Source organism: Cibotium barometz, chromosome 30, assembly GCF_041138505.1.
Source record: "Cibotium barometz isolate CiBa-2024 chromosome 30, ASM4113850v1, whole genome shotgun sequence".
Taxonomy (NCBI): domain Eukaryota; kingdom Viridiplantae; phylum Streptophyta; class Polypodiopsida; order Cyatheales; family Cibotiaceae; genus Cibotium; species Cibotium barometz.
Window position 1 is genome coordinate 20,717,829 of NC_141075.1, and position 27,595 is coordinate 20,745,423.

A 27,595-nucleotide genomic window follows, 5' to 3' on the forward strand; every position below is an offset into this window, starting at 1 on the left:
TGATATGATTGGATGGATATGGATGAATGAGATGAGATGTGTATGAATGAGATATGATGTGGATAGAAGTGATGTGATATGATGGGGATAGAATGTATGTGATGGGATGGTTATGAGAATGAATGTGGTGGATATGAATGAATAAATGTGATGGATATGAATGAATGTGATGTGATGGATGTAAATGGATGTGATGTTAATGAATGTGATGGATGTGAATAGATGTGATGGATGTGAATAGATGTGATGTGATCGGGATGTGAATGAATGAGATGTGATGTCATGTGAATCGGGATTTGAGTCAATGAGATACGATGTAAATTGGGATAGATGTGATATGTGATGTGAATGAATATGATGTGATGAGATGTGGATATGGGTAGATGCGAGTGGATGAGATCTGATGCGGATAAATGAGGAAAGATGTGAGGAAAGATGTGATGAGATGGAAAATGATGTGATGAGAATGGGAATACATATGAAATAAATGAGGATTGATGTGGAACAATGTGGAAAGATGAGAGTTCGTTATAGAAACTGTATTTATGACTTGTTTTTAAATGACTGTTTTATGTCAAAAATGCTGGGGAAGCATTTTGACCATCTTGTGATTGAGGTCGTGGAGACCTATCTGATAAAGTTGTAACAGCTGACGGAGAGTCAACGGAGGACGACTCACGTAGCAAGGTTGGTCGAGGTCTTGACCAGCCTCAGTTTATTTAAATGGTGAGCTTCCGGTGTACGGTGGATGAGGGACTAAGGAAGCGGCCTATGAGTGAAGCGCTAGGTGACCTACGAAGGATCCTAGAGGGTGCTGACCATACGGTGCTCGGGCTCTGAGTCACCGAATGTACCCACACGTACGTCGTGGAAGATATTGGAACAAGGAGTAAGAGTTGTTTTCTAAATTCGAACATGGATCTCATTGATTGACCCTGCTAGTTCTCCTCAACAGATGAGTCCATGGCTCTTTTATATGGATCTGTTGGTTGATCTTGTTGATCTTCAACGGAGTTTCCATTCTGATTTTTATAAGTGAATATATTATCAGGTACTATGAGCTAGGAACTATCAAAAAGGTCCCTGTGAGTGGACAGGTGGTGAGCGTTCTGGTTGCCAATGATGCCATAAGTACACCGATGGAAAAATTGTTGGAAGTTAGGATTCAATCGGATTAATTTTGGAGGACTATGATCTGTGATACTATAGTTTCATTAAATGATTATTTTAAAGACAACTGAATCTATGAAAAAGGTAATTTCATATTAGGTGTGTAAGTGGTGTGACTAGTTTTAAGTTTGCATGAATATCTGGCCAAGGGGCTTGGGGACTCTTTTCCCTGGTACTCGAGTCAAAATCTAACTAAATTCTTAAATGGATCCCATCACTACAGTGGTTGGGTGGTTGGCTAACCCACGGGACTAGGCTGGAGTGATGGATCCCTAAAATGAGACTCAATTTTGTTATGGTACTATAGATGAAGTAAATCCCGGATAAAAATTGTTCTATGGAAAAGAATCAACGGATGTGTCTCTCAATGAGAAAAAAAGCGTTGGTCTCTATGATCCAAGTGCAAGTCTTTTCCTTGATCTGACTATGATACTTACGGGTTCGGTTGTCAGATCAGTTCAGTTAGTTAAGGCTCTTGACTACGTTAGAGTAAAAATATCCTAGAGGAATCGCTCGTGCGTTCCGAGCAAGAGAAGTTTTTCTGGGTTCGGTTTTGGATAACCGATGGATTAGTCTCTTGTCTGGATATTCGTGGGCGAGGCCCCGAGTGAAGGACCCTGCCCTGCGGCGTAAGAGGTGCTACTTCCACTACTAGCATCCTAGGATTCGTTGCGCGGTGGGGACAGGGATCTTTCAAGTACCTTCAAACATATGGAAGTACTTCATGTACTTGGAACACACGGATATACATGGAACATATGGATGTGCTTGGAACACTTGCAGTCTCCGCAGTTGAGGACAACTGTGATGTGAGAGAAAGGGAATGTAACTATTTGGCCCTCCTAGCTCTATTTCACATAATGAAATCCATGCTCGAACACCAGATAGGTGAGAAGACATGGGGACAGGGTCCATAAGGATTGATTAAGAAAAAGCACCATTCTTGGTCAAAAAGCAAGAAAAAGCAAAAAGTCAAACATACTTGACCATAAGTCAAGGGCACCATTGGAAAGAGGAGACTAAGCCGGACCAAAAAGCTAAAAATCGCTTTCCCAAAAAGCAACTCTAGGGCCAAAAGCAAGGCCCTGAAGTTGTAAAAGCGCAAATCAAGAACTTTGGCTATTATTAATAATATTTTATAAAAAGACAAAAGCAAAGCAAAAGCATTACTTTTTGGCAAAAAGCAAGGCATCCCCAAGTATAAAAGAAGCATGAGCCTCTCTTAAGCATCAAGTTGAAGAAGAACCTCTTCATCGCGTTGCCATCTTTGTTCAAGCGTGGAGATTATCTTCTTCATCATCTATGAATCAAATCATGGAGTTTTTCATCTGACCACCCGATTTCAGAGCGTCTCCAGCAACTGAAGTGCCATGTCACCATCTTTTCGTGTGACTATATGCATCCGTACAACTGTATGGACTGCACAGGCAGAAATTTTCAAAAACCCTAAAAAATCCAAAAACTATTTTTGGGAGGTTTTTATCGCCCGAAAACCATTAAAACAAGTTTTATATCTGTGAGACCCCCGCCCCTCCGCGATGCCCCCTTCGAGGGCCCTGATGGTGGAAGCAGTGTTAGCCTCTCGCGCAGGTCAGGGATCCACACTCGGGGCCTCACCCACGGATATCCGGACAAGAGACTAGCTTGGTGGTTCCTTAGAAACCAAACTCGAAAAAACTTCCCTCGCCCGGAAGGCACATGCAATTCTGCCAGGAAAATCATCTAACAGGAGAATTGATCTAACGAGTCAAAGTCTTAACTAACCAAACTGATCCAACCAAACCCGAAAGTCACATGGTCAGATCAAAGAAGAGACTTGCACTTGGTCCATAGAATCATCGCTTTTTTCTTACTTTAGCGAGGCACAGCCCCGCTGATTCTCTCCCACAGAACAAGGGCCTTCAACTAACATAACTTAATCATAAGTAATTGTATCTCAACTGGCCCATGGGTTAACCACTGTATTGGTGAGATTTCTTTATAACAATTTGGTTATGTTTTGCCCGGGTACCGAGGAAAAGAGTTCCTAGGCCCCCTAGCCGGCGCTTCAAGCAAAATTCAAGGTAGTCATACCACTTACACACCCAATATGAAATTGCCATTTTAACAGATTCGGCTATCTTTAAAATAGTCTTTCAATGAAATCATAGTACTACTGATCATAATCCTCCAAAATATTGAGTCCATTGTTTTACAAAATATATCATCCGGACTCTCCGTTGAAGACCAGCTGGTCAACCAACGAGATCCAATATCAAAATTCAGTTTGCAAAAGTCATTCTTTTCAGTTCATCTGTATCTTCCTTGATATACACATGGGTGTCCTAGCAACCGCGAGCCCATGCATCACCTAGTCAGAACCCTTTAGGATCCTATATAGGTGTCCTAGCACTTCACTCAAGGACCACTTCGTCTGTCCTCGCCCATCGTATTGGAAGCGCACCATTTTAACCATATCGAGGCTGGTCAAGGCCTCAAAACGAGTCTCTCCTTAGTTAAACACATACCAAATGCTTCCTCCAGCATTCTGGTGTAAAATAGTCCTTTAAAAGAAAATAGAGGTTCTATGCAAGTAGAATTCCCGGTTCGAGATTGGTTCCACAAAACCCTTTTCCCTTGATTCAGATTTTCTTAATGAGTAGAATTCCCGGTTCGAGATTGGTTCCACAAAACCCTTTTCCCTTGATTCAGATTTTCTTAATGAGAATCATTGATCTCTTATTAGGGTAATCTACCCATCATTTAACTGAATTCAACTATACTTTTGCATAAAAAATTTTTACCAAAAATTTCTCTTTTCTTTTAATTAAATATTTATGCACAAATACTAAAAATTTATTTTCCATGAATATGATGAAAATCATTCTTTTTGCATAGGATGTCCAATCCTAGAATATGGTAGGAAGTCCTCTTTTAGCATTATGTATAAAATAAGATATGTATTATTTTCTAAAAATTATGCCATAGATTCGCTGCTATTACTGATAATTTTTAATTTTTCTTCAAAGAATAAAACATTGTAATGCAAATATGATAGAAGATCTATTCTTAAACTTAAATGCAAACTATGAATTTAAATCATAATTCTTAAATGCAAACTATGAATTTAAATCATAATTTTAACTATAATCATAAACTTAATTATGATTATTCTACTAGATTAAGCTATTTCCATTATTCCTCTTTTCCCAAATTGATAGGATTATCTCTTTCCCATTTAGAATCAATTAAAGTAGTTTTTAACTACTTACAAATAATCTAAAATAATTATCCATTATTTTGTTAACATAAAAGCATAAAAATACCATTTTCTTATTCTCTAGCTTAGAGTTTGATTTTGAATTAAGAATTTATCAATGAGAAAACAAGCTTAGAGTTTGATTTTGAATTAAGAATTTATCAATGAGAAGCATTCTTTTGCTAAAGAATTAGCCATAGGGATGACTATTCTTTTTGAGAGAGATATACATAAGAAAGCATTCTAATTAAGCATAAAGATTAACTTTTTCTTCATTACACATTAAAGTTCTTAGGGAAAGCTTGATTTGAATTTAAAACAACCAATTAGAAACTTCTCAAGCTTGAGAGGGGTTGAGAAGAGAAGTCATTTGAGAATATTAACAAAAAACCAGAAAATTCATTCTTACCTCATTAGCTTGCTTCTTTTTCTAGAAGTGAAGCCCCCAACCAATCAATTGGTTTAGCAAGTGGAGAAGAGAGCTCCAAGATTTGTTGAAGAGAGAGAGAAGATCCAAGCTCCCCAAAAGTAGAGGATTTTTAAGGGATGATAGAAAATATGATTATTTTAATGTAATACTGGCATGGTATAGCTCACATATGAGAATACAAAAGAATGAGGGTCAACTGGGTTCTAGAATTTTCTAGCTTCAGTTTTACTGAATTTGGACAAGATTTGGACCAGTTTGGCTCCCCTTTTGATCCAGGAGAGAGGAGAGATAAAAATATCACATGGTTTCTAGAATTTTCTAGCTTCAGTTTGACTGAATTTGGACAAGATTTGGACCAGTTTGGCTCCCCTTTTGATCCAGTTTGATCCAGGAGAGAGGAGAGATAAAAATATCACACTTTTTTTGAATTAAAAAACCCTTCCACACATGTGAAGGAGGCGCCTACCTCAAAGGTCCCCCCTCCTTACCAAGGTGTCAAAAATTCATCATTTCTCCAAAATATCTCATTTTTTTAGTAATATCTCTTAATTTTTAACTAATAAACCTTGTACTCAATCAACCCTTCATCTTATGTGAGCATTTACTCATTTTTTGGATATTTTCTTTTATTCATTAGATTTATCTCATCCCAACACTTGGATTAATCCTATTGGCCCATAGGAACCTTAATTGGACCATAATCTGAAAATTTTTGAAAATCTAGACCCTTAGACTAAGGTCCCTTATATCATTTTTAATTGATTCCTAATGCACATTGGAGAATTTATTTTAAACTTTTGTTTCAAGGAAATATATTTTAAATATTAGGAGAATTTTTATATCTAAAAATATCTCAATATTAAATTACCTCTCTCTAGAATTTTTCTTCTCTCTAGGCAAAAACAAGGAAAAATAATATTTTCTTGTATTCAGAAATAGGGAATGATTACAAGGGATTGAGGTAAAATCTTATTCATTATTCAGGCTGAGGAGGAATCTTACAATATCAGTTTTCTTGCCTCGAAAAGAGCTTCTCTAGGGTTTTCATCATCGACAAGGCTATAGGAATTGTGGAGATTATTCATGGGATGAGCGAGTGGATTTATAGATTGGACATGGAACTTGGGCATAGAGCTTGGACATGGAAGCTTGAACTTGAGCATAGACATGAAGAACTTGGACATAGAGTTTGGGCATGAAGCCTGGACATGAACATGGAACTTAAAGCTTAGACATGGATTTGGACTTGGACTTGGACTGGGACTTGGATTTGGATTCATTGGACTTGGGATCCATTGGATTTGGATATTGGATCTAGTACTAGCCTGGTGAGAGATACTTGTGGGTCATCCCCATGGTGTGCTTGGCACGCATCAAAGATCTTGTGCGTCGACATCGACATCGACTTGGATATCCTACATCGGCATATTTGTTTGTTTTGTATTCATTGATTGTATTGATCCTGGTCAGCATGCCCGTGGATTGTTCTTGAATAAATTCCTAAAAGGGGGCAGGGCCTATTCCCCACTCAATGTGGTGTACTGTGCAAGATCCCCATTCCCTTTTCTCTCTCCCCTCTCTCTCTTTATATTTTTATCTCTTGGACAAGTGGTTGAGTCAGTCACTGTACGCCCTTACAGCTCCAAAAGAATTATTCATGTAAATCAAGGTTAGAAATAAGATTAGATCCAATTTGGACATGGGAAACCATTATACTATTTCCTATGAAACATTATCTAATGTGTCTTGTATTGTCTAAAATCATGTTTACTGTCAGTACTAATTAGTACTACTATCAAAACTACTCAGTACTATTGTGAGTACTGTCAGTACTACTCAGCATGACTATCAGTACTACTCTGAATACTATATTAATTTATTACCTATGAAACATTTTCTAATGTGTGTTGTAATTACTAATGTGTATAGTACTGTGCACTAATAATACTATACTATTAGCCATGCTATATTCCACACAAAGTACAACAATTACTTTTCATAACACACACCCACTTATGGTGTGCAAGATGTACTATGTGGTAGAATGTGTACTATACTATTTAAACTTTTTACAATGAGTGGTATACTGTACAGTAATATTTACTTATAGTAGTATACTATTGGCCATGATATTCCACACTTGTGTAAGAGACATGAAGTAACTGGATTATGTGTATTGTACTATGTAAACATTTTGTTTCCTGCCAATCCTTTTCTTGCAAATGTCCTTCTTTTTTGGTGACACTTGAGTATTATCGCTCCTAAATTGCACCACATAATCAATCACCTCCGCACTCAAGCAATTGTTCCTACACTTTCTACCACCAAACACCCACTTGAATTGTATGTTGTGATGAATGTCTACATAGTGCTGCTTGAAGTTTCATGGGTGTATGCTGAGAGCATCTGCCAGTTTCTTATCACTAATTCCCATAGCATTGTTAGTAGTTCCGGTATGGATAATCATTTGCATCAAACACCGCTTTGCAGCCAATTGCTCGGTAGTGTGCACTCCTTTTACTTCATTAAGAGACATGGTAGATTCTCAACTATTGCAACGATATCCCTTGTTTGGGAACTATAGATACTTCCAAAATATGTTTCATGTTATGATGATGAGCCAAAATCTTACCCAAAACAATTGCCTTTGTGGATAAGTCAAGGTTGCACGTCATCTGGTTAAAATGTCGTATAATTGACAAAAGAAAAATGTCTTTGATTTGTCTCTGAGCATTTTCCACCTACCAATTCATCTAAGATTTAATATATTTGGTATTCGACATCCTCTGTGCTTGACAATTGTTCTACACAACATGGGCATACATAAAACAATTACTCAATCAAATAAAGAGCCAGACCCCAAAAAATGAAAGCATGGACATACATAAAATAATTACTCAATGTAATAAAGAGCCAGACCTCAAAAAATTAAAATTTAGTAAAGAACATACCCATGGCTTTTGTATCTGCAGACAGAGAAGGTGATACCAACCAAATTCAAACTTGCATTGAATGTGCAGTTAAAACATCTTTTCATTTGCAAAAGCAAATCACATAATTAATTTACCTATGCTAAAAACATGTGAATAAATAAGGCTACATTCTCTTTATTGATTATTTGAAGAGGAATCTCACATCGATGGTGGCCATCGCCGAGTGATTATTTTTTAAGCTTTTAGTTTAGAGTTTTTACAAGATTTTAAAAAAACTTTAGAGATTTTTATACAAACACTTAAACTATGAATAGCTCAAAATAAATGAAATACTCATCAAGTTGCCATTGGCCTATTCTATCGTACGGATATGCCCATAAACAGTACACATTGTGTAGGCTTTGTGTTCTTTCTTGTCTTTATCTCTCTCGTTTAATTTATATTCCTTTCAATATCTCAAAAATCTACCGCTCTTTATATATTCATCTTTCTTAAATGTCTCATAATGGAGCTTTCTTGTTCTTTTAATTATTCTCATACGTGACAACATAAAATAATTGATTGCACAATGTACTTAGTGGGCATAAATGTGTTGGCTACCACAAAGAAAAATCGAACAAACACAAAGCTTGGACTAGAGCACGCCAAAAACCTTCTACACAGAAAAAGACAAGAATATCTAAATTGAGAAAAATAGATGTCTATGTTCTTAAAAACAAAATTTCACAACATATACAAAAACCTTCTACATAATTCACTTTCCACATACTAAGAAGTTAAAAAACCTTTAATTGTAATTTAAGAGTGCTTTTAAAAACTTTTCAACACATAAAAATAAGAAAAATTTAAGCATTCAAGGTAAAGAGAAAAGAAACTCAATAGTACTCAATTACAATAAATTCTCATTCATTGTCATGTGGCGTGCCCACTCCCTAGCGCCCTATATTTAAGTCAGAGAACTTACAATTAAAAAGTACAAATACTGTATATAAAACAAAAGAAACTTTTTGCATCCTTTCAATGTGAAATGAAAAAGGGAGCTCCGTTTTTCCCCCTTAACTACAAAAACGTCAAGACCTCTCTTATTATGATTGATTGGGAAAGGTGTGGTTTTTTCTCTAGCACTTGTTAGTGGCATTGAAAAGCTTGGGTCACAAGTTAGGTGTGGTTTTTTTCTCTAGTACTCGTGGCTCTCTCTCTCTCTCTCTCTCTCTCTCACACACACACACACACACACACACACACGAGAGAGAGAGAGAGAGAGAGAGAGAGAGAGAGAGAGAGAGAGAGAGAGAGAGAGAGAGAGGCCCTAAGGTCTAGAATTTGAAGGTTGATATTAGGAAGAAGGCAAAAAAGTTATCCTTACAAAAAAAAAAACATTGTTTTTGGTGTATCTTTCCAACTCCTTTACATGGAAATGGAGATTTCATATGAGTCCTTCAAAATAAATTTTGGGTTTTCCCTTTAAATTCGGGGTAATGGAGATAATCATTTTTTTACGACACCGATAAAGTTGAAAAAATTGTTGACCAAACACATAGAAAAATCGAACAAACACAAAGCCAAAATAGAATTTATATTGATAAAAATAGATGTCTATGTTCGTGAAAAACAATTTTGACAACAAAAACAAAAACCTTCTACATGAATAATTTCAAGTTTTTTGACAGAATTTTTAAAAAATATAAATTCTTTTCACATACTGAAGAAGTTAAAAAGCCTTAAAGAATGCCTTTTTTTAAAAATTGGCACGCAGAAATAGTGAAAAAAAAACTCCCATTTTTTTCCTTTCGCTTAAAAAAACAATACCCAAAGTTTTAAGATTCACAAAAATTGAAGGTTAATTCATAGAAGTTATTTATTACATATTAACGATGGACAACTTTAGGGGAAAAAAAAAGAAAGAGAAATACTGGAATTTGGAGCAATCGGTTGACTAGTCTCGAAAAAAAAAAAAACGCTCGAGCAGCTTCGCATGTAACGTGGACTAGTGATAATAATAACGTGACGCACAACATCAAAAGACTGTGTGGTAGCACGTGGTGGCGGCTTTTAGACGTTTGAATGTGAAGCTTTTGTTTGCGAAACGAGGTCGAAGTCTGAAGAGAGGAGGGTTCAGAAAGCAGCAGCAAGCAAAATGAATGCTCTAGAGATGGCCAAACCAGTAGCCCTCTTTGTGCTCACCACTCTGACCCTTGCTCGCATGGTGTACACCCAGAATGTGAGCTTCGCCATCACAAACTTCTCTTCTAGCAATAACCTGCTCGTCCTTGGGAATACAGTGGTGGGCACAGATGGCTCCCTGGACATGACCTACAACAGCACTGGAGCAACTGGCCCTTACTTCATATCCAGAGTGCTCCACAGCTCTCCCATCCTTCTGCACAACCTCACCCATGGCCTTGCCGCCTCCTTCTCAACCTCCTTCACCTTCTCCATTGCTGCCAATGAAACCGACATCTCCGGCGATGGCTTAACATTCATCATTGCCCCCAATAACCTCATGCCGCATACCCGCTCCGCCACTGCAGGGGTTTTGGGGACCTATGATGAGGACCTTTACAAGACATCCAATGCATCCCTTCTCCATTTTGTGGCTGTGGAATATGATACATTCTTAAACCTTGAGAATCATGACCCTGATGACCATCATGTTGGCTTGGACATTGACTCAGTTACCTCCATTGAAGCTCAAAGCTTGCCTTCAGAGCTGGTTCTGAAAACCACCAATTTCAGCCGCCGCCTCATCACTTGGATAGACTATGATGCCCTGCAACAGCAGCTTGATGTGTATCTCGCGCTCGCCCCGGCACAGAAGACATCTGCAAGGAAGGTTCTGTCTTATTCCAAACTGAGCCTATGGGATTATGTGCTTAGCAGGTCTTATGTTGGTTTCACTGCATCCACTGGAATTTTTCAAGAAAGACACACAGTCTATGCCTGGAATTTCTCAAGCAGAATGGTGTCCATCCCCATTCCACCCTCACCCTCACCCTCACCCTCTTCATCAGCCACTAAGAAAAAACTGCTTGTGGTGGTTCTAACCATAAGTTTGGGTTCAGTTCTTCTTGTTGCTATTCTCTTCACTGTAAAGAAGAGATTGACGCCGACAGGTCTCCGCCTCGATGTGGATCTGATGACTGCTCCACGAAGATTCACATACAGGGAGCTCAGAATGGCAACAGGAGACTTCAAGGAGATACTGGGGCAGGGAGGGTCTGGCAAAGTGTACAAAGGAGTGATTAACACCAGCAATGCAGGCGTTGAGCATGTGGCTGTGAAGAAGATTTCAAAGGCTTCAAAGCATGGGGAGAAAGAGTTCAAAACAGAGGTTTTGACTATAGGGAGGCTGAGGCATAGGAACCTAGTACACTTGTATGGTTGGTGCATTGAAAAGGGGGAGCTCCTGCTTGTGTATCAATTCATGCCAAATGGGAGCTTGGATAAGCTTCTATATCCTAGTGGTGCCGATGTTTTGAGCTGGTCCATGAGGTTCAATATCCTCAGAGGAGTGGCTGCTGCTCTGGTCTATTTGCATGTGGATTGGGAGAAGAGGATCATACATAGAGACATCAAAGCCAGCAATGTGATGCTGGACTCCAACCTAAATGCACGGCTTGGTGATTTCGGCCTCGCAAGGTATTTTGATCATGATCAATATTGCACTGAGTCTTCAGCCACTGGTGTGGCAGGGACATGGGGTTACATGGCACCTGAATATGCCATGTCAGGAAGGGTTACCATGGAGTCAGACATCTTCAGTTTTGGGGTTCTGGCATTGGAGATTGCCTGTGGGCAACGCCCATTCCCAAACCTGAATGCCGGCGAGTCGCTTGTGGACCATGTGTGCAGGAAGCATGAGGAGGGGCAGCTGATGCATGTGGCAGACGGGCGTCTGCAAGGGCAGTTTGATGTGGATGAGATGAGATGTATGATCCATGTAGGGCTACTATGTACTCATCCAGACCCCAAGTTAAGGCTCCCAACAATACAAGTGCTGCAAACCTTAAGGAGGGATGTTGAGTTGCCTGAGCTGCCTGTGTGTAGGCCCATGGCCATTTATGTGCAGGTTCCTACAACCAAGGTGTACAGAAGCGGCATACTCACTTCTAGGCCATCTTCAAGCCCATCTGATACGTCTTCATTCCAAGAAAATATTGAGCTCTCAGGACCAAGGTAGCTCACTCCGTACCTCCTTCGGGTAGGGTGCTTTCACACTCATCGCCCGTTCTCACTACGGGCGTCCTCACCCATACATGGATAGACCTATCATACATGTGCGGGGATGGCCTTTGGACATGCTTCCAAAAATCCCACTTGCGGTAGGGTGCTTTCACACTCGCCGCCCGTGTCTCACTACAGCGGTCCTCACCCATACATGGATAGACCTATCATACAAGGTAGTGTCCAACATAAAGATAACTTAATGTACCCTGTTCCCTCAAAGCTCTAGTTTCCCCCTCTACTTATTTTTTAGCTTAGAAGGAGTATGATTGTAAATTATAAGTTATGAGCTTCAAAGGTGCTAGTCCCTACCCATAACAAGTTATGGAAATTTTGCAAAAAAATCCACTCACTTCATTCGCAATGGTTACATGTGTTCCATACAATTTAATAAACTTTTGGTGTTGCTCTAGTAAAGTTATACATAGCAAATTGCATTTTTTGCAAGTTATACTAAGGAAAGAGCGTGTACATTTTGCCCAAGCTAACCCAAACTTTGTTGCCTTTGACTTCCAAACAACATTGTTTATAATCTATTTAAATACTTTTTGTGGCCTTGAGTTATCATAAAATAGTTGGTTTCATGCACTAGTTGTAAGTGTACACAGTACAATATGGATTGCATGAGTAAGAGAGTGTTGTTTTATGAGGATTATTTATAATATGGACAAAGTATAGGAGATATATTTTTATTATTCTCTTACACTAAGTGTGTTAATTGTCGAGCTTGTATATGTGCATACTCTAAGTGGGGTGTTATGGATTTTTTATGCACATGTCAAGCATATTGTCTATATTAAGGCCCTTAGAGTTAACATCAAGCTTAGTCTCACATTTCATGGACCAACTATTATAAAGGGTGGTAAAAACCTCAAAGGGTGTTAAAAAGTTTATCATGAGCATTGTTTACTTTGATGAATAAAAACTCAAATCGATATGTTCAACACATGATTTGTGATTATGAGCTAAAAATTTATTAATAGTGTTAAAGAAGTTACTATTGGAAAAGCATTTTTCCAATGCTCCACCTTCATGTTGTTATTGTAGGTGATGGATGTGTTTTATTTTGTAAGGCTCCTTATATGAGAAGTAGCAAAACTCAAGTATGGTTACCATCAAATCCGTATGGATAAAAGAGACATTTTCAAGATTGCCTTTAGAATCCAAACGAGCCCACTATGAGTTTTTAGTTATGCCATTTGGCTTGACTAATGCTCTAGCTACTTTTAACAGGATGATGAATATAATATTCTTGAAGTATCATGATTTTGTTGTATTTTTTGAGTCAAGAGCGTGATTCTTACTGAAAATCAGTCACTAAGAGTTTTTAGTTATGTCATTTGGTTTGACTAATGCTCCAACTACTTTCAGTGGGATGATTAATAGAATATTCTTGAAGTATCAAATTTTTGTTGTTGTGTTTCTCGATAATATCTTAATTTTTAATAAGAACAAGAGCTCATGGTATTCATGTGGACCCTAAAAAGATCAAACACATTGTTACTTGGTCCAAACCACGTGATATTCACGAACTTTCATCCTTTCTTGGTTTGTGTATTACTATAAGAAGTTTGTTAGAAACTTTGCATACGTTGTTCATCCATTTACCGAACTTCTTGAGAAAGCTAGATGCTTTGATTAGACTAGTAGACAAGACCATTCATTTTATGAGCTCAAGAAGGCTTTAACTCATGCAACAATTCTTAGGCTAGTGCATGAGTTTCAACGACCATTCTTTGTGGTAGTTATTGATGTAAGTAGGCAAGGTTTTGGTGTTGTTCTCATGCCTAATGGTCATCCCATTGTCTACGAGAGTCATAGGCTTAAACCAGAAGAGAAAAAATATGGTACATATTGTAAGATCCCTGACCCCATTGCGCAATGAATTTGGGGTGCTAGCAGTGGAAGTCGCACTTCTTGCGCGGGCCAAGGTCCCACGCTCAGGGCCTCGCCCACAGATATCCAGACAAGAGACTAATCCATCGGTTCTTCCAAAACCGAACTCGAAAAAACTTCCTTTGTACAAAAAACACGGGCGATTCCTCCGAAATAACTTTTCTCTAACGTAATCAAAAGCCTGAACTAACAGAACTGATCTGACTGAACCCGTAAGTCCCATAGTCAGATCAGGGAAAAGATTGTACTTGGATCATAGAGACCAATGCTTTTTTCCTCATTGAGAGACACAGCTGTTGATTCGTTTCCATAGAACAATTTTTATCCAAGATTTACCTCATCTATCGTACTAAACAGAAATTGAGTCTCGATTTACGAATCCATCAGTCCAACCTAACCCCATCCAGTCCCATGAGTTAGCCAACCGCCCAACCACTGTAGTGATGGAATACAATTAGGAATTTGGTTAGGTTTTGTTCCGGGTACCAGGGAAAAGAGTTCCCAAGTCCCCTAGCCAGATATTCATGCAAACATAAAACTAGTCACACCACTTACACACCCAATATGAACTTGCCTTTTTCACAAATTCAACAATCTTTAAAACAATCATTTAATGAAACCATAGTGTTACTGATCATAATCCTCTATTTATCCAGATGAATCCTAATTTCCAATTCATTCCTTCATCGGTGTACCTATGGCATCATTGGCAACCAGAACGCTCACCACCTGTTCACTCCTCAGGGGCCTTTTCAATAGTTCCTATCTCATAGTACCCGACAATATAATCACATAAAAATAACCAGATGGAATCTCTGTTGAAGATCAGCAAGATCAACCAACAGATCCATATAAAAAAGCCATGGACTCATTCGTTGAGGACCAGCAAGGTCAATCAACCAGATCCATGCTCAAATTTAAAAAATAACTCTTACTCCTTGCTCCAATATCTTCCCCGACGTACTTGTGGGTATCTTCGGCGGACCCAATGCCCAAGCACTGTATGGTCAACACCCTCTAGGATCCTTCGCACGTCACCTGTGTGCTTCACTCATAGGCTGCTTCCTTGGTCTCTCATTCACTGTATCGGAAGCTCACCATTTAAATCAAACCGAGGCTAGTCAAGACCTCGGTCGACCTTGCTACGCGAGATGTCCTTCGATGACTCTCCGTCACAACAGTTGCAACTTTAACAGATAGGTCTCCACGACCTCATTCACAAGACAGTCAAATTGCTTCCCCAAAATTCTTGACATAAAACAGTCATTTAAAAATAGATTTCACATATAATACAGTTCCAACAATATTTCCATCTTTTCTCATTACTCCGCATACTTTCACATTAGACCCCATCATTTCCCATCTTACCACAATTTTATTTTCTTCATCGATCCCTATCACATCACATAATTCCCACATCAAATCACATCCAATCGCATCATCCACACATCAATCCACATCATGCATACATCCATCTATATCATCCACATCAATCCACATCATCCATACATCCATCCACATCACTCCACATTATCCAAACATCCATCCACATCTTCCATACATCCATTCACATCCATCCACACGTCAATCCACATCATCCAAACATCCATCCACATCAATCCACATCATCCATACATCCATCCACATCAATCCACATTATCCAAACATCCATCCACATCTTCCATACATCCACAATCCGCACGTCAATCCACATCATCCAAACATTTATCCACATCTTCCATACATCCATCCACATCAATCCACACATTAATCCACATCATCCAAACATCCATCCACATCAATCCACATCAATTTATATCATCCACTCTCATCAATCCACATCATCCACATCAATCCACATCATTCATACATCAATCCACATTATCCACACATCCATCCACATTCATTTCATAAGCATTCCCATTCTCATCTAATCACATCTTTTTCTATCTCATCACTTATTTTCTCATTTATCCTCAGATCTCATTCACTTGCATCTGCCCATACATCTCATCACTTCATCACTTATCGTTCCTTCACATCCCAATTCACATCACATCACATCACATCCATTCACATCCCTTATCATTCATTCACATCCCGATTCACATACTAACACATTCATTCACATCCTATATCATTCATTCACATCTCGATTCACATGCTAACACATTCATTCACATCCTATATCATTCATTCACATCCCGTATCATTCATATCTATCCAATTTACATCACATCTCATCGCCTCAATTCTCGTTCGTATCCATCACATTTACATCCACATGTATTCTCCCACATACATCCACATCCATACCTATCACATATACATCCACATCTATCCTTTCACATACAGCCACATCCATACTTATCACATACACATCCACATCTATCCTTTCACATACATCCACATCCATACTCACATACATCCACTTCTACTCTTCATATACATCCACTTCTACTCTTCACATACATCCACTACTATTCTTCACATACATCCACATTCATCCATCCCTTCATTCACATTTATCTGATTCACATCACATTTATCCATCCATTCATTCACATTTATCTGATTCACATCACATCTATCCATCCATTCATTCACATTGATCTGATTCACATCACATCTATCCATCCATTCATTTACATTTATCTGATTCACATCACATCTATCCATCCATTCATTTATATTTATAAAAATCAACTTCACTTTTATAAAAATCCCTTTATACATCTATTTATGCATAAATTCAATTTTAGGAAAAATAACACTTTTGAAATAAAATAAAAATAAATTCCTTTATGCATCTTTCTATGCATAAAATCAAAATTGATGAGAATAACTCTTTTCAAATAAAAAATAAATTCTTTATGCATCTTTCTATGATAAAATCGAAATTGATGAGAATTATTCTTTTGAAATAAAAAAATAAAATCTTTATGCATAAAATCAAAATTGATGAGAATAACTCTTTTGAAATAAAAATAAATTCTTTATGCATCTTTCTATGCATAAAATCAAAATTGTAAGAATAAATCTTTTGAAATAAAAATAAATAAATTCTTTATGCATCTTTCTATGCATAAAATAAAAATTGATGAGAATAACTCTTTTGAAATAAAAAAATAAATTCTTTATGCATCTTTTTATGCATAAAATCAAAATTGATGAGAATAACTCTTTTGAAATAAAAGTAAATTCTTTATGCATCTTTCTATGCATAAAATCAAAATTGATGAGAATAACTCTTTTGAAATAAAAATAAATAAATTCTTTATGCATCTTTCTATGCATAAAATCCAAATTGATAAGAATTACTCTTTTGAAATAAAAAATAAATTCTTTATGCATCTTTTTATGCATAAAATCAAAATTGATGAGAATAACTCTTTTGAAATAAAAATAAATAAATTATTTATGCATCTTTCTATGCATAAAATCAAAATTGATAAGAATAACTCTTTTGAAAATAAAAAAATAAATTCTTTATGCATCTTTCTATGCATAAAATCGAAATTGATGAGAATAACTCTTTTGAAATTTAAAAAAAAATTTATACATCTTTTTATGCCCAAAATCAAAATTGATGAGAGTAACTCTTTTGAAATAAAAATAAATTCTTTATGCATCTTTCTATGCATAAAATCAAAATTGATGAGAATAACTCTTTTGAAATAAAAAATAAATTCTTTATGCATCTTTCTATGCATAAAATCAATATTGATGAAAGTAACGCTTTTATAATAAAAATTTTATCTAATATACATCTTTCTACGTATAAAATTTAAATCTAATGTAAATCACTCTTTTATAATAAAAAAATAATCAATATGCATCTTTCTATGCATATAATTTAAATCTAATAGAAATAACACTTTTGTAATAAAAATATTTCTACTATGCATTTTCCTATGCATGGAATGAAAACAACACTTTTAGAATATACAAACGATGGGGATTATTCTTTTTAAATAATAAAAGGTAATACTTATTTCATAAAATTTAAGAAAATTTCACCATAACCTCCTTTGTATGGTTGAATATTTTTTAATTTTTCTTCTGAATTTACTTGAAAATTATCCCCAATTTTTTTAAAGCATTCTAAACTAATCCAATTCCACTTTTAAAAGGAGAAACAATATGAAAAGTTTAATTCAAACAATTTGATTACTTAACTAGGATAAAGAAGGGCTGAATTTAATAATGAGAGAGGGGGAAAGCCTTTCCAACAAGGCATAGCATCAGATTATCATTTTAAAGATAACAAAAAATTAGAAAACCATTAAAAGAATAAGAAAAAGTAGGATTTCTAACTTACATGAAATTCTGGGAGCTTTCCTTTGGCTTGATGGTTTGAGGGATCTACTCTTGTTTGCAACAAGAGTGGCCACCAATTCTTTAGAAGAGGGAATGGTCAAAAACTAATGAATTATTAAGAAATTCACAGTTTTTAGCTCTGGGGAGGAGTAGAGTAACAGTGCATAAAATACTATTAACCATTTACAAAGGGGGAGGCTTCATTTATCGGAAAAAGTGAGCCTCTAACCAAGCAAACTGATTCTAGAATTTTCCAGATCAGTTTGGTCAATTTTTGACCATTTGTAGGTTAGTTTAGCTTAGTTTTTGGATCTAGTTGAAGCAAGAGAGATGAAAATATCTCATTGTTTGTGAGTTTAAAATTCAACCACACATGTGAAATAAGCGCCTCCTTCATGATGGGAATTCCCCCACACTGAGGTGTCAAAAATTCATCATTTCTCTAAATATCTCTTCTTTTTTAACTAATATCCTTGTCCTTAGTCAACTCTTTATCTTATGTGAGTATTTACTCATTTTTTGGGGGATTTTCTTTGTTTCTTCAATTTATCTCCTCCCTAAATTTGAATTAATCTAATTGGCCTCTCAGAACCTTAATCTAAAATTTTTCGAAAATATGGATCCTTAGGATAAGGCCTTTTGAACAGATTATAATTGATTTCCAATGCACCTTCTGAAAATCTTTTTGAACTTCTGTTTCGAGGGAATTTATTAAGAAGAGATATTTTTCCATCTAAAAATATCTAAAAATTGAATAATCTCTCTCTAGAATATTTTCTCTCTCTAGGCCAAAACAGGATCTTTCTTTTATTTCAGAGAGGGGAATAATTATAAGGTCAGAAGGGGAGGTTCTTACACCTGCACACCTCAAAAGCCAGAGGGAGGAATCTTACATCCTACCCCACTTAAAGAACGCGAGATGTCCTCATCTCACAACATTAGAGGACAATTCATTTCCTTAAGATCCAACTGATTCTGGGGTTCCTTATAGTCTGGTGAACCCAGCAGAATCCTGGGATAAAGATCTATTATATAAAACTCATCATCAGATAATAATTCACTCAGATCGTAACATTCATGGTCCATGAGACCGAAATTTCTATCTGAATAGTCCTTCGTGGAAATTTTTAATTTTACAAATTTTTACTTTGACACCCCTTAACTTGATCCACTGGGTTAAGGGTTAACAGCAGCAATCTGCCACGAGCACAATCCACTAATCTCATAGTGATTTGTTGATGTCATTAACGTCATTCCAGCTACGAACATCATCATAGGGACTCGTCCCATTCATCCTCATTGTTGTTGTTTTGCTTAGTTTATTACATTTCAACCAAAATTTAGGAATCTTAATTTTTCAATCAGAATCCAAATCAACTCATCAGTTCTCAATCAGAATTTAAAATCATATCAACCACATTCGAATTCATCATCTACATAGTATTATGCTTATAATTTCAAGTCTTAGATTTACTCGTATATACTGCCAGTAAAGAGCTGCAGTTATACCCTCGGTATATACGGGTAGTCATACGGTCCTTGGAACTATAAGGTAAATTCCATCATATCTAGGCCTCAACCAAGTCAGGGATTCCATACAATGGCGGTACTTCCATCTGAAGACCCTATTACCAATTTACGAATTTCAGTTTGAATATCAATTTGTATGAATTTCATCACACAATTACAACCCTTTACTGCTTCTACATAAATTTTTGATATTTTGGCTTCTCGATCGATCCTCATTAGCCAATTTGCTCTAATACCAGCTCTAAGATCTTTGACCCCACTGCGCAACAAATTTGTGGTGCTAGCAGTGGAACTAGCACTTCTTGCGTGGGGTAGGGTCCCACGCTCGGGGCTCACCCCACGGATATCCAGACAAGAGACTAATCCATCGGTTCTTCCAAAACCGAACTCAAAAAAACTTCCCTTTCCCGGAAAGCATGGGCGATTCCTCTGAAATAACTTTTCTCTAACGTAATCAAAAGCCTGAACTAACTGAACTGATCTTACCGAACCCGTAAGTACCATAGTCAGATCAGGGAAAAGATTGTACTTGGATCATAGAGACCAACGCTTTTTTCCTCATTGAGAGACACAGCCATTGATTCGTTTCCATAGAACAATTTTTAGCCAGGATTTACCTCATCTATTGTACTAAACAGAAATTGAGTCTCGATTTACGCATCCATCAGTCCAGCCTAACCCCATCCAGTCCCATGGGTTAGCCAACCGCCCAACCACTGTAGTGATGGGATCTAATTAGGAATTTGGTTAGGTTTTGTCCCGGGTACTAGGTCCCCTAGCCGGATATTCATGCAAACATAAAACTAGTCACACCACTTACACACCCAATATGAACTTGCCTTTTTCACATATTCAACAATCTTTAAAACAATCATTTAATGAAACCATAGTGTTACTGATCATAATCCTCTATTTATCCAGTTCAATCCTAATTTCCAATTCATTCCTTCATCGGTGTACCTATGGCATCATTGGCAACCAGAACGCTCACTACCTGTTCACTCCTCAGGGACCTTTTCAATAGTTCCTAGCTCATAGTACCCGACAATATAATCACATAAAAATAACCAGATGGAATCTCCGTTAAAGATCAGCAATATCAACCAACAGATCCATATAAAAGAGCCATGGACTCATCCATTGAGGACCAGCAAGGTCAATCAACTAGATCCATGCCCGAATTCAAAAAACAACTCTTACTCCTTGCTCCAATATCTTCCCCGACATACTTGTGGATATCTTCGACCCAGAGCCCGAGCACTGTATGGTTAGCACCCTCTAGGATCCTTCGCAGGTCACCTAGTGCTGGTCCTCATCCATTGAGGACCAGCAAGGTCAATCAACTAGATCCATGCCCGAATTCAAAAAACAACTCTTACTCCTTGCTCCAATATCTTCCCCGACATACTTGTGGATATCTTCGACCCAGAGCCCGAGCACTGTATGGTTAGCACCCTCTAGGATCCTTCGCAGGTCACCTAGTGCTTCACTCATAGGCCACTTCCTTGGTCCCTCATCCACTGTACCGGAAGCTCACCATTTAAATCAAACCGAGGTTGGTCAAGACCTCGGCTGACCTAGCTACGCGAGACAGCCTCCGATGACTCTTCGTCAGTAGTTGTTGCAACTTTAACAGATAGGTCTCCATGACCTCATTCACAAGACGGTCAAAATGCTTTCCCAGCATTCTTGACATAAAACAGTCATTTAAAAACAGATTTCACATACAATACAGTTCCAACAATATTTCCATCTTTTCTCATTACTCCGCATCCTTTCACATGAGACCCCATCATTTCTCATTACTCCGCATCCTTTCACATTAGACCCCATCATTTCTCATCTTACCACAATTTTATTTTCTTCATCGATCCCTATCACATCACATCATTCCCACATCAAATCACATCCAATCGCATCATCCACACATCAATCCACATCGTCCATACATCCATCCAGATCATCCACATCAATCCACATCGTCCATACATCCATCTAGATCATCCACATCAATCCACATCATCCATACATCCATCCACATCAATCCACGTCATCCATACATCCATCCACATCACTCCACATTATCCAAACATCCATCCACATCTTCCATACATCCATCCACATCAATTCACACGTTAATCCACATCATCCAAACATCCATCCCACATCAATCCACATCATCCATACATCCATTCACATCAATCCACATTCTCTAAACATCCATCCACATCTTTCATACATCCATCCACATCAATCCACATCATCCAAACATCCATCCACATTTTTCATACATCCATCCACATCAATCCACACATTGCATATACATCAATCCACATCAATCCACATTATCCACACATCCATCCACATTCATTTCATAAGCATTCCCATTCTCATCTAATCACATCTTTTTCTATCTTATCACTTATTTCCTCATTTATCCTCATCAAATCTCATCCACTTGCATCTACCCATACATCTCATTACTTCATCACTTATCGTTCCTTCACATCTCGATTCACATCACATCACATCCATTCACATCCCTTATCATTCACATCCCGATTCACATACTAACACATTCATTCACATCCTATATCATTCATTCACATCCCGATTCACATGCTAACACATTCATTCACATCCTATATCATTCATTCACATCCCGTATCATTCATATCTATCCAATTTACATCACATCTCATCGCCTCAATTCTCGTTCGTACCCATCACATTTACATCCACATGTATTCTCCCACATACATCCACATCCATACCTATCACATATACATCCACATCTATCCTTTCACATACATCCACATTCATACTTATCACATACACATCCACATCTATCCTTTCACATACATCCACATCCATACTTTCACATACATCCACTTCTACTCTTCATATAGATCCACTTCTACTCTTCACATACATCCACTTCTATTCTTCACATACATCCACATCCATCCATCCCTTCATTCACATTTATCTGATTCACATCACATTTATCCATCGATTCATTCACATTTATCTGATTCACATCACATCTATCCATCCATTCATTCACATTGATCTGATTCACATCACATCTATCCATCCATTCATTCACATTTATAAAAATCAACTTCTGTGGGAATAACATTTTTATAAAAATCCCTTTATACATCTATTTATGCATAAATTCAATTTTAAGGAAACTAACACTTTCGAAATAAAATAAAAATAAATTCCTTTATGCATCTTTCTATGCATAAAATCAAAATTAATGAGAATAACTCTTTTAAGATTAAAAAAAAATTCTTTATGCATCTTTTTATGCATAAAATCAAAATTGATGAGAATAACTCTTATGAAATAAAAATAAATTCTTTATCCACCTTTCTATGCATAAAATCAAAATTGTAAGAATATATCTTTTGAAATAAAATAAATAAATTCTTTATACATCTTTCTATGCATAAAATCAAAATTGATGAGAATAACTCTTTTGAAATAAAAAATAAATTCTTTATGCATCTTTTTATGCATAAAATCAAAATTGATGAGAATAACTCTTTTGAAATAAAAATAAATTCTTATGCATCTTTCTATGCATAAAATCAAAATTGATGAGAATAACTCTTTTGAAATAAAAAAAATAAATTCTTTATGAATCTTTCTATGCATAAAATCAAAATTGATGAGAATAACTCTTTTGAAATAAAAAATAAATTCTTTATGCATCTTTTTATGCATAAAATCAAAATTGATGAGAATAACTCTTTTGAAATAAAAATATTTTTCCATCCAAAAATATCTAAAAATTGAATAACCTCTCTTTAGAACATTTTCTCTCTCTAGGCAGCCAAAACAAGGTAAAACATGATCTTTCTTTTATTTCAGAGAGGGGAATAATTATAAGATCAGAAGGGGAGGTTCTTACACCTACACACCTCAAAAGCCGGAGGGAGGAATCTTACACATATGATAAGGAATTAGCTGCTACTACTACACGTTCTCTGAGACTTTGGAAACATTACTTAATGGGATCTAAATTTCTAATCAAAACTGACCAATAGAGAATTTGACATTTGTTGACCCTACCCTTGATTTTTGATCAACATATCAAATGTTTTATATAGAGATTCTAGATTCTGCAAAAATTTTTGGATTTCTCTTTTCTCAAACTTAGTCACACTAAGTTAGACTTTTCTATATCTTTCCATATCCGAAAACAAATGAAAAAATTAAAGTTAGTAATAGCACTATCTTGGATCTACTTATAGCCTATGTTCTCCCTAGCATCTTGGTTTGTAGGATATGTACATTTATTTACTTTAGTTTTTTTACAACAATACCCCTCATTCGTCTACTAGTCGTGCACTTTTTGAGCTTGTGTATTGCAAAGCTATGCCTATTCCAGCTAGGAGACTTTCCCATAAAATTAAAGCTGTTGATCAATTCAGTGCAAAATTTACTCGTATTTTGAGTGAGGTACAACACTCTATTGTAAAAACTCAAGAATAATATATTAAGAAAGTAAAAAAATGTAAAGCTATATCTTTTGAAAAAGGTGATTATGTATTTTTGAGAATTGAGAAATGTAGACTTCAGAGTGTTGAGAAATCCCCAGCTATCAAACTTGTACAGAGATTTTATGGACCTTTTAAGGTGTATCACAAAATTAATGATGTTGCATATGGATTACAATTACCTTCTCACTGTGGCAGATTTATAATTCATTTCATGTTTCTATGCTTAAACTCTTTAGTGGATCCCACTCACCCTCTCTAAACAGTATGAGGATCCACGTCTTATTGAGACTACGGAGAAGTTTTGATTCCACATGCTATCATTGTCATAAAGAGAAAAATACTATCTTTGCTAAACACCTACTTGATCTTCCTTTGTATTATTGCTCACCAATAGAAGCATGAAACGCATCAAATATTCCTACTATACTATCTATTGGTTGCCAATCTATCAGGTTTAAAGGATATACATATGTACATACAAATACAAGACAATTGATAATACATAAAATAAACTCATTACGTAGACATAAAGTAAAATCATTCAAAAAAACACCCACTTATAGTTTGGTCTATGGAGTAGGATGCCATTACGTAAACGTTACAAATGTAACTCTGAGTGCATGTAAGCATGTTGTATAAGGACTTCTTTGATGCTTCTATGTGTGTCGGAGAACTTGAAATCTTTAACTCAGCCTTTGTATGTGCCCCGATGAACTCATTTTTTTATCCTTTTTCTCTTCCTCATCTATAACATAACCCAACTGCCAATAAGAGATGGTGGTATGAATACACCTTTGATTATCCACATCAAAACTATTGTATATTGTAATAGCTCTAATAGTGGAGCTTGGACACCTAGGTCGTGTGGTTGCCATGGAAAAGGATAAGAGAATCCAAGAGGAGAGCCAATCTGATATGAAAAAAGGAGAGGAAAAAAGATAACCTCCAAAACGTGCAAAAACAAATGAGCTAACAGTAACCATAGCTTTCATACGAATTAACAAACTAACAATATACAGTTTGGTCTAAGGATTTTATTAAGCAATTCATATTTCTTTATTAATAATAAATCCTTATAAAGAATATATGAAATATATCTAAGTAGAAAAAGTTTTGTAATATAGTGGCTTTCTTTCTATTGGTTCAAGCCCTTTCTCTCTCTAGAGAAGAAAGACCCAAAATTGAGTCCAAAATAATGCTAATGGCCCAAAGTGCCTCTCGAACTATCGAATTACATTGAGTGATCAGTAGTGCTACCATCCACATATCAAAAATATCTTCTAACCACCCTCGCATCACGTGAGGGATAAGAAGAGGTCGCACTACCACACTCAAGTGCCCTGTACACCACTCCGCCACCTATTGTGAATCTCTAAACCTCTCTACATCAAAGCTAATGATGCTGTAAAGCATGCTTCATGCACGCACTAACACCATCATGCTCAAGTGTCCCCAAATTATCCGAAGAGGGTAGAATAATATTATATTTTCATAGCATTCCCTCTTGCTTGACTTTAAAATACATTCTCATAAAATTCCCTCTTACTTGAGTTTAAAATTACGGGTTTGTTGAAAATAATAAAGGATCTTAGGGAAGGCATGAGAATATTTCTTAGGAACCCATCTGATATCTTCAAGGATGATTTTTGAAAGTCAACAATTATTTAACATATTTATTGTTAGTATGGGTCGATGTAATCTTATTGAGATATTGAGCGCAACTGGTGCTATGGCGGACATTGATGACCCGCCTGGGTGATAGCTTCCGCATCTACACCACCGGCATGGTTAGTGAGATTATGGGTGATATGTGGCCAGTGGGATGATGGCCATTTTGGATTACTAGAGACTGGCATAGTTATAGCGCCATCTCATTTAGTCGGGTTCACATTATGGACCGACCCTTGTATGTTGTAGTAGTTGAGTACTAACCCATATAGTGTGTACTCTTATCTTTATGTTATGTTGGTTTAGAGAAGAAGAAGATAGAAGAAAATTCAGCTATCCATCTCTCTCTTGTGTGTGTTGCTCTCTCTTGTGTGTGTGTGTTTGCTTGCTAGGTTTTGAAGCTCTCCCTCTCCCCCCACATTCTCTTTATGGTATCAGAGCTTGGTTCGTGTGAGAGCTAAGAAGGCAAGCACAAGCAAGCGATACTACAGGGGTAAGAGCACCATCATCTCTTTCCCCTTCTTAGTTTAGGTACAACACCCCCCTCAGTATCTCTGGGAGCTACACATCTTTGATTGAGGAGCTGTCTTCGCGGGAGCGGAGCTACAGGAGGGCAGGTATACTGTCTTGTTGGAAGTTGCAGTTAAAGCAAGAGTTGCATAATACTGTGGAAAAAGAAAAGCATGTCCATCAATGAATATGCCTTAAAGATTAAGGGCCATTGTTGAATCCCTTGGGTCTATCAATGTATCAGTGGAGGATGATGATGATTTGGTGAGTGTTTGTTTGAATGGAAGTTTACAAGCCATTTAAGACCTCCATTGCAGTTAAGGAGAATATTCCCAACTTTCGGGACTTGATATCTATGCTGATCATAGAAGAAAATGCTTTAGGTGAGGATTCTTTTTCACAAAGCAAGAACACATCGGAATAGGCCTTGTACTATAATTCAAGTAGAGGTAGAGGTAGAGGCCGTGGTTGAGACCAAGGTGGTGGCCGACAAGGAAATCAGAACTCTAAACAACAACAGTCCAATGATTCACAAACAGCAATCATACACAGGTGGAAGAGGCTAGTCTAGAGGCAAAAGACTGCTACAAAAAACAAAATGACATTAAAAGTGGGAAGTTGCAGCAAGACAACTATGCATCATCTGGCAAACATAGAGGTGATGAGTAGTTGTTTGTGATGAGTAGTTGTTTGTGATGTAGCACATGCTTAGTTCCATAACAAGGGATGTGTTAGGATCTCAAGATATATGGTATGTGGATTCTGGCGCCTCTAACCATACGACTAGTCATGAGTGGTTTAGAGATATGCAAAAAATGGAAAAACCAAGTTATGTAGAAATAGGTGAAGATACTGCGCATCCCATTGTGCATGTTGGTAAAGTTCCATTGTCTATGCAGGATGACAAAATGAAGTACTTGGCTGATGTACTTCATGTTTCGAATATTAAAAAGAACGTGGTTTCTGTTGGGTAGATGGTTGAGCAGGGTTTGCAAGTGAGGTTTAATCCTTAAGGGTGTTTTGTGGAAGACTTCAAAAATAAGTGTTGCTTGGTTGCAAAGGTAACAGAAATGGCAGGATGTTTACTTTGGATGTGAACATGCCTGAGATAAAGGCAGCCATGTTTGTGCATGGAACATGCCTGAGATAAAGGCAGCCATGT

At 36.9% G+C, this 27,595-nt stretch overlaps 1 protein-coding gene across 1 annotated transcript; it reads left to right on the plus strand.

Moving 5' to 3' along the window:
* The first annotated feature begins 9,784 nt into the window (after window positions 1–9,784).
* LOC147621258 (L-type lectin-domain containing receptor kinase SIT1-like) lies at window positions 9,785–12,316 on the plus strand. The gene has a single exon (XM_086823967.1). It carries the CDS (start codon window positions 9,909–9,911, stop codon window positions 11,949–11,951), a length of 2,043 nt encoding a protein of 680 aa, XP_086680093.1. The 5' UTR covers window positions 9,785–9,908; the 3' UTR covers window positions 11,952–12,316.
* The last annotated feature ends 15,279 nt before the right edge of the window (window positions 12,317–27,595 follow it).

Bases quoted from the DNA above. Each gene is read 5' to 3' on its own strand.
- LOC147621258 (XM_086823967.1), top strand. From the start codon at position 9,909: ATGAATGCTCTAGAGATGGCCAAACCAGTAGCCCTCTTTGTGCTCACC.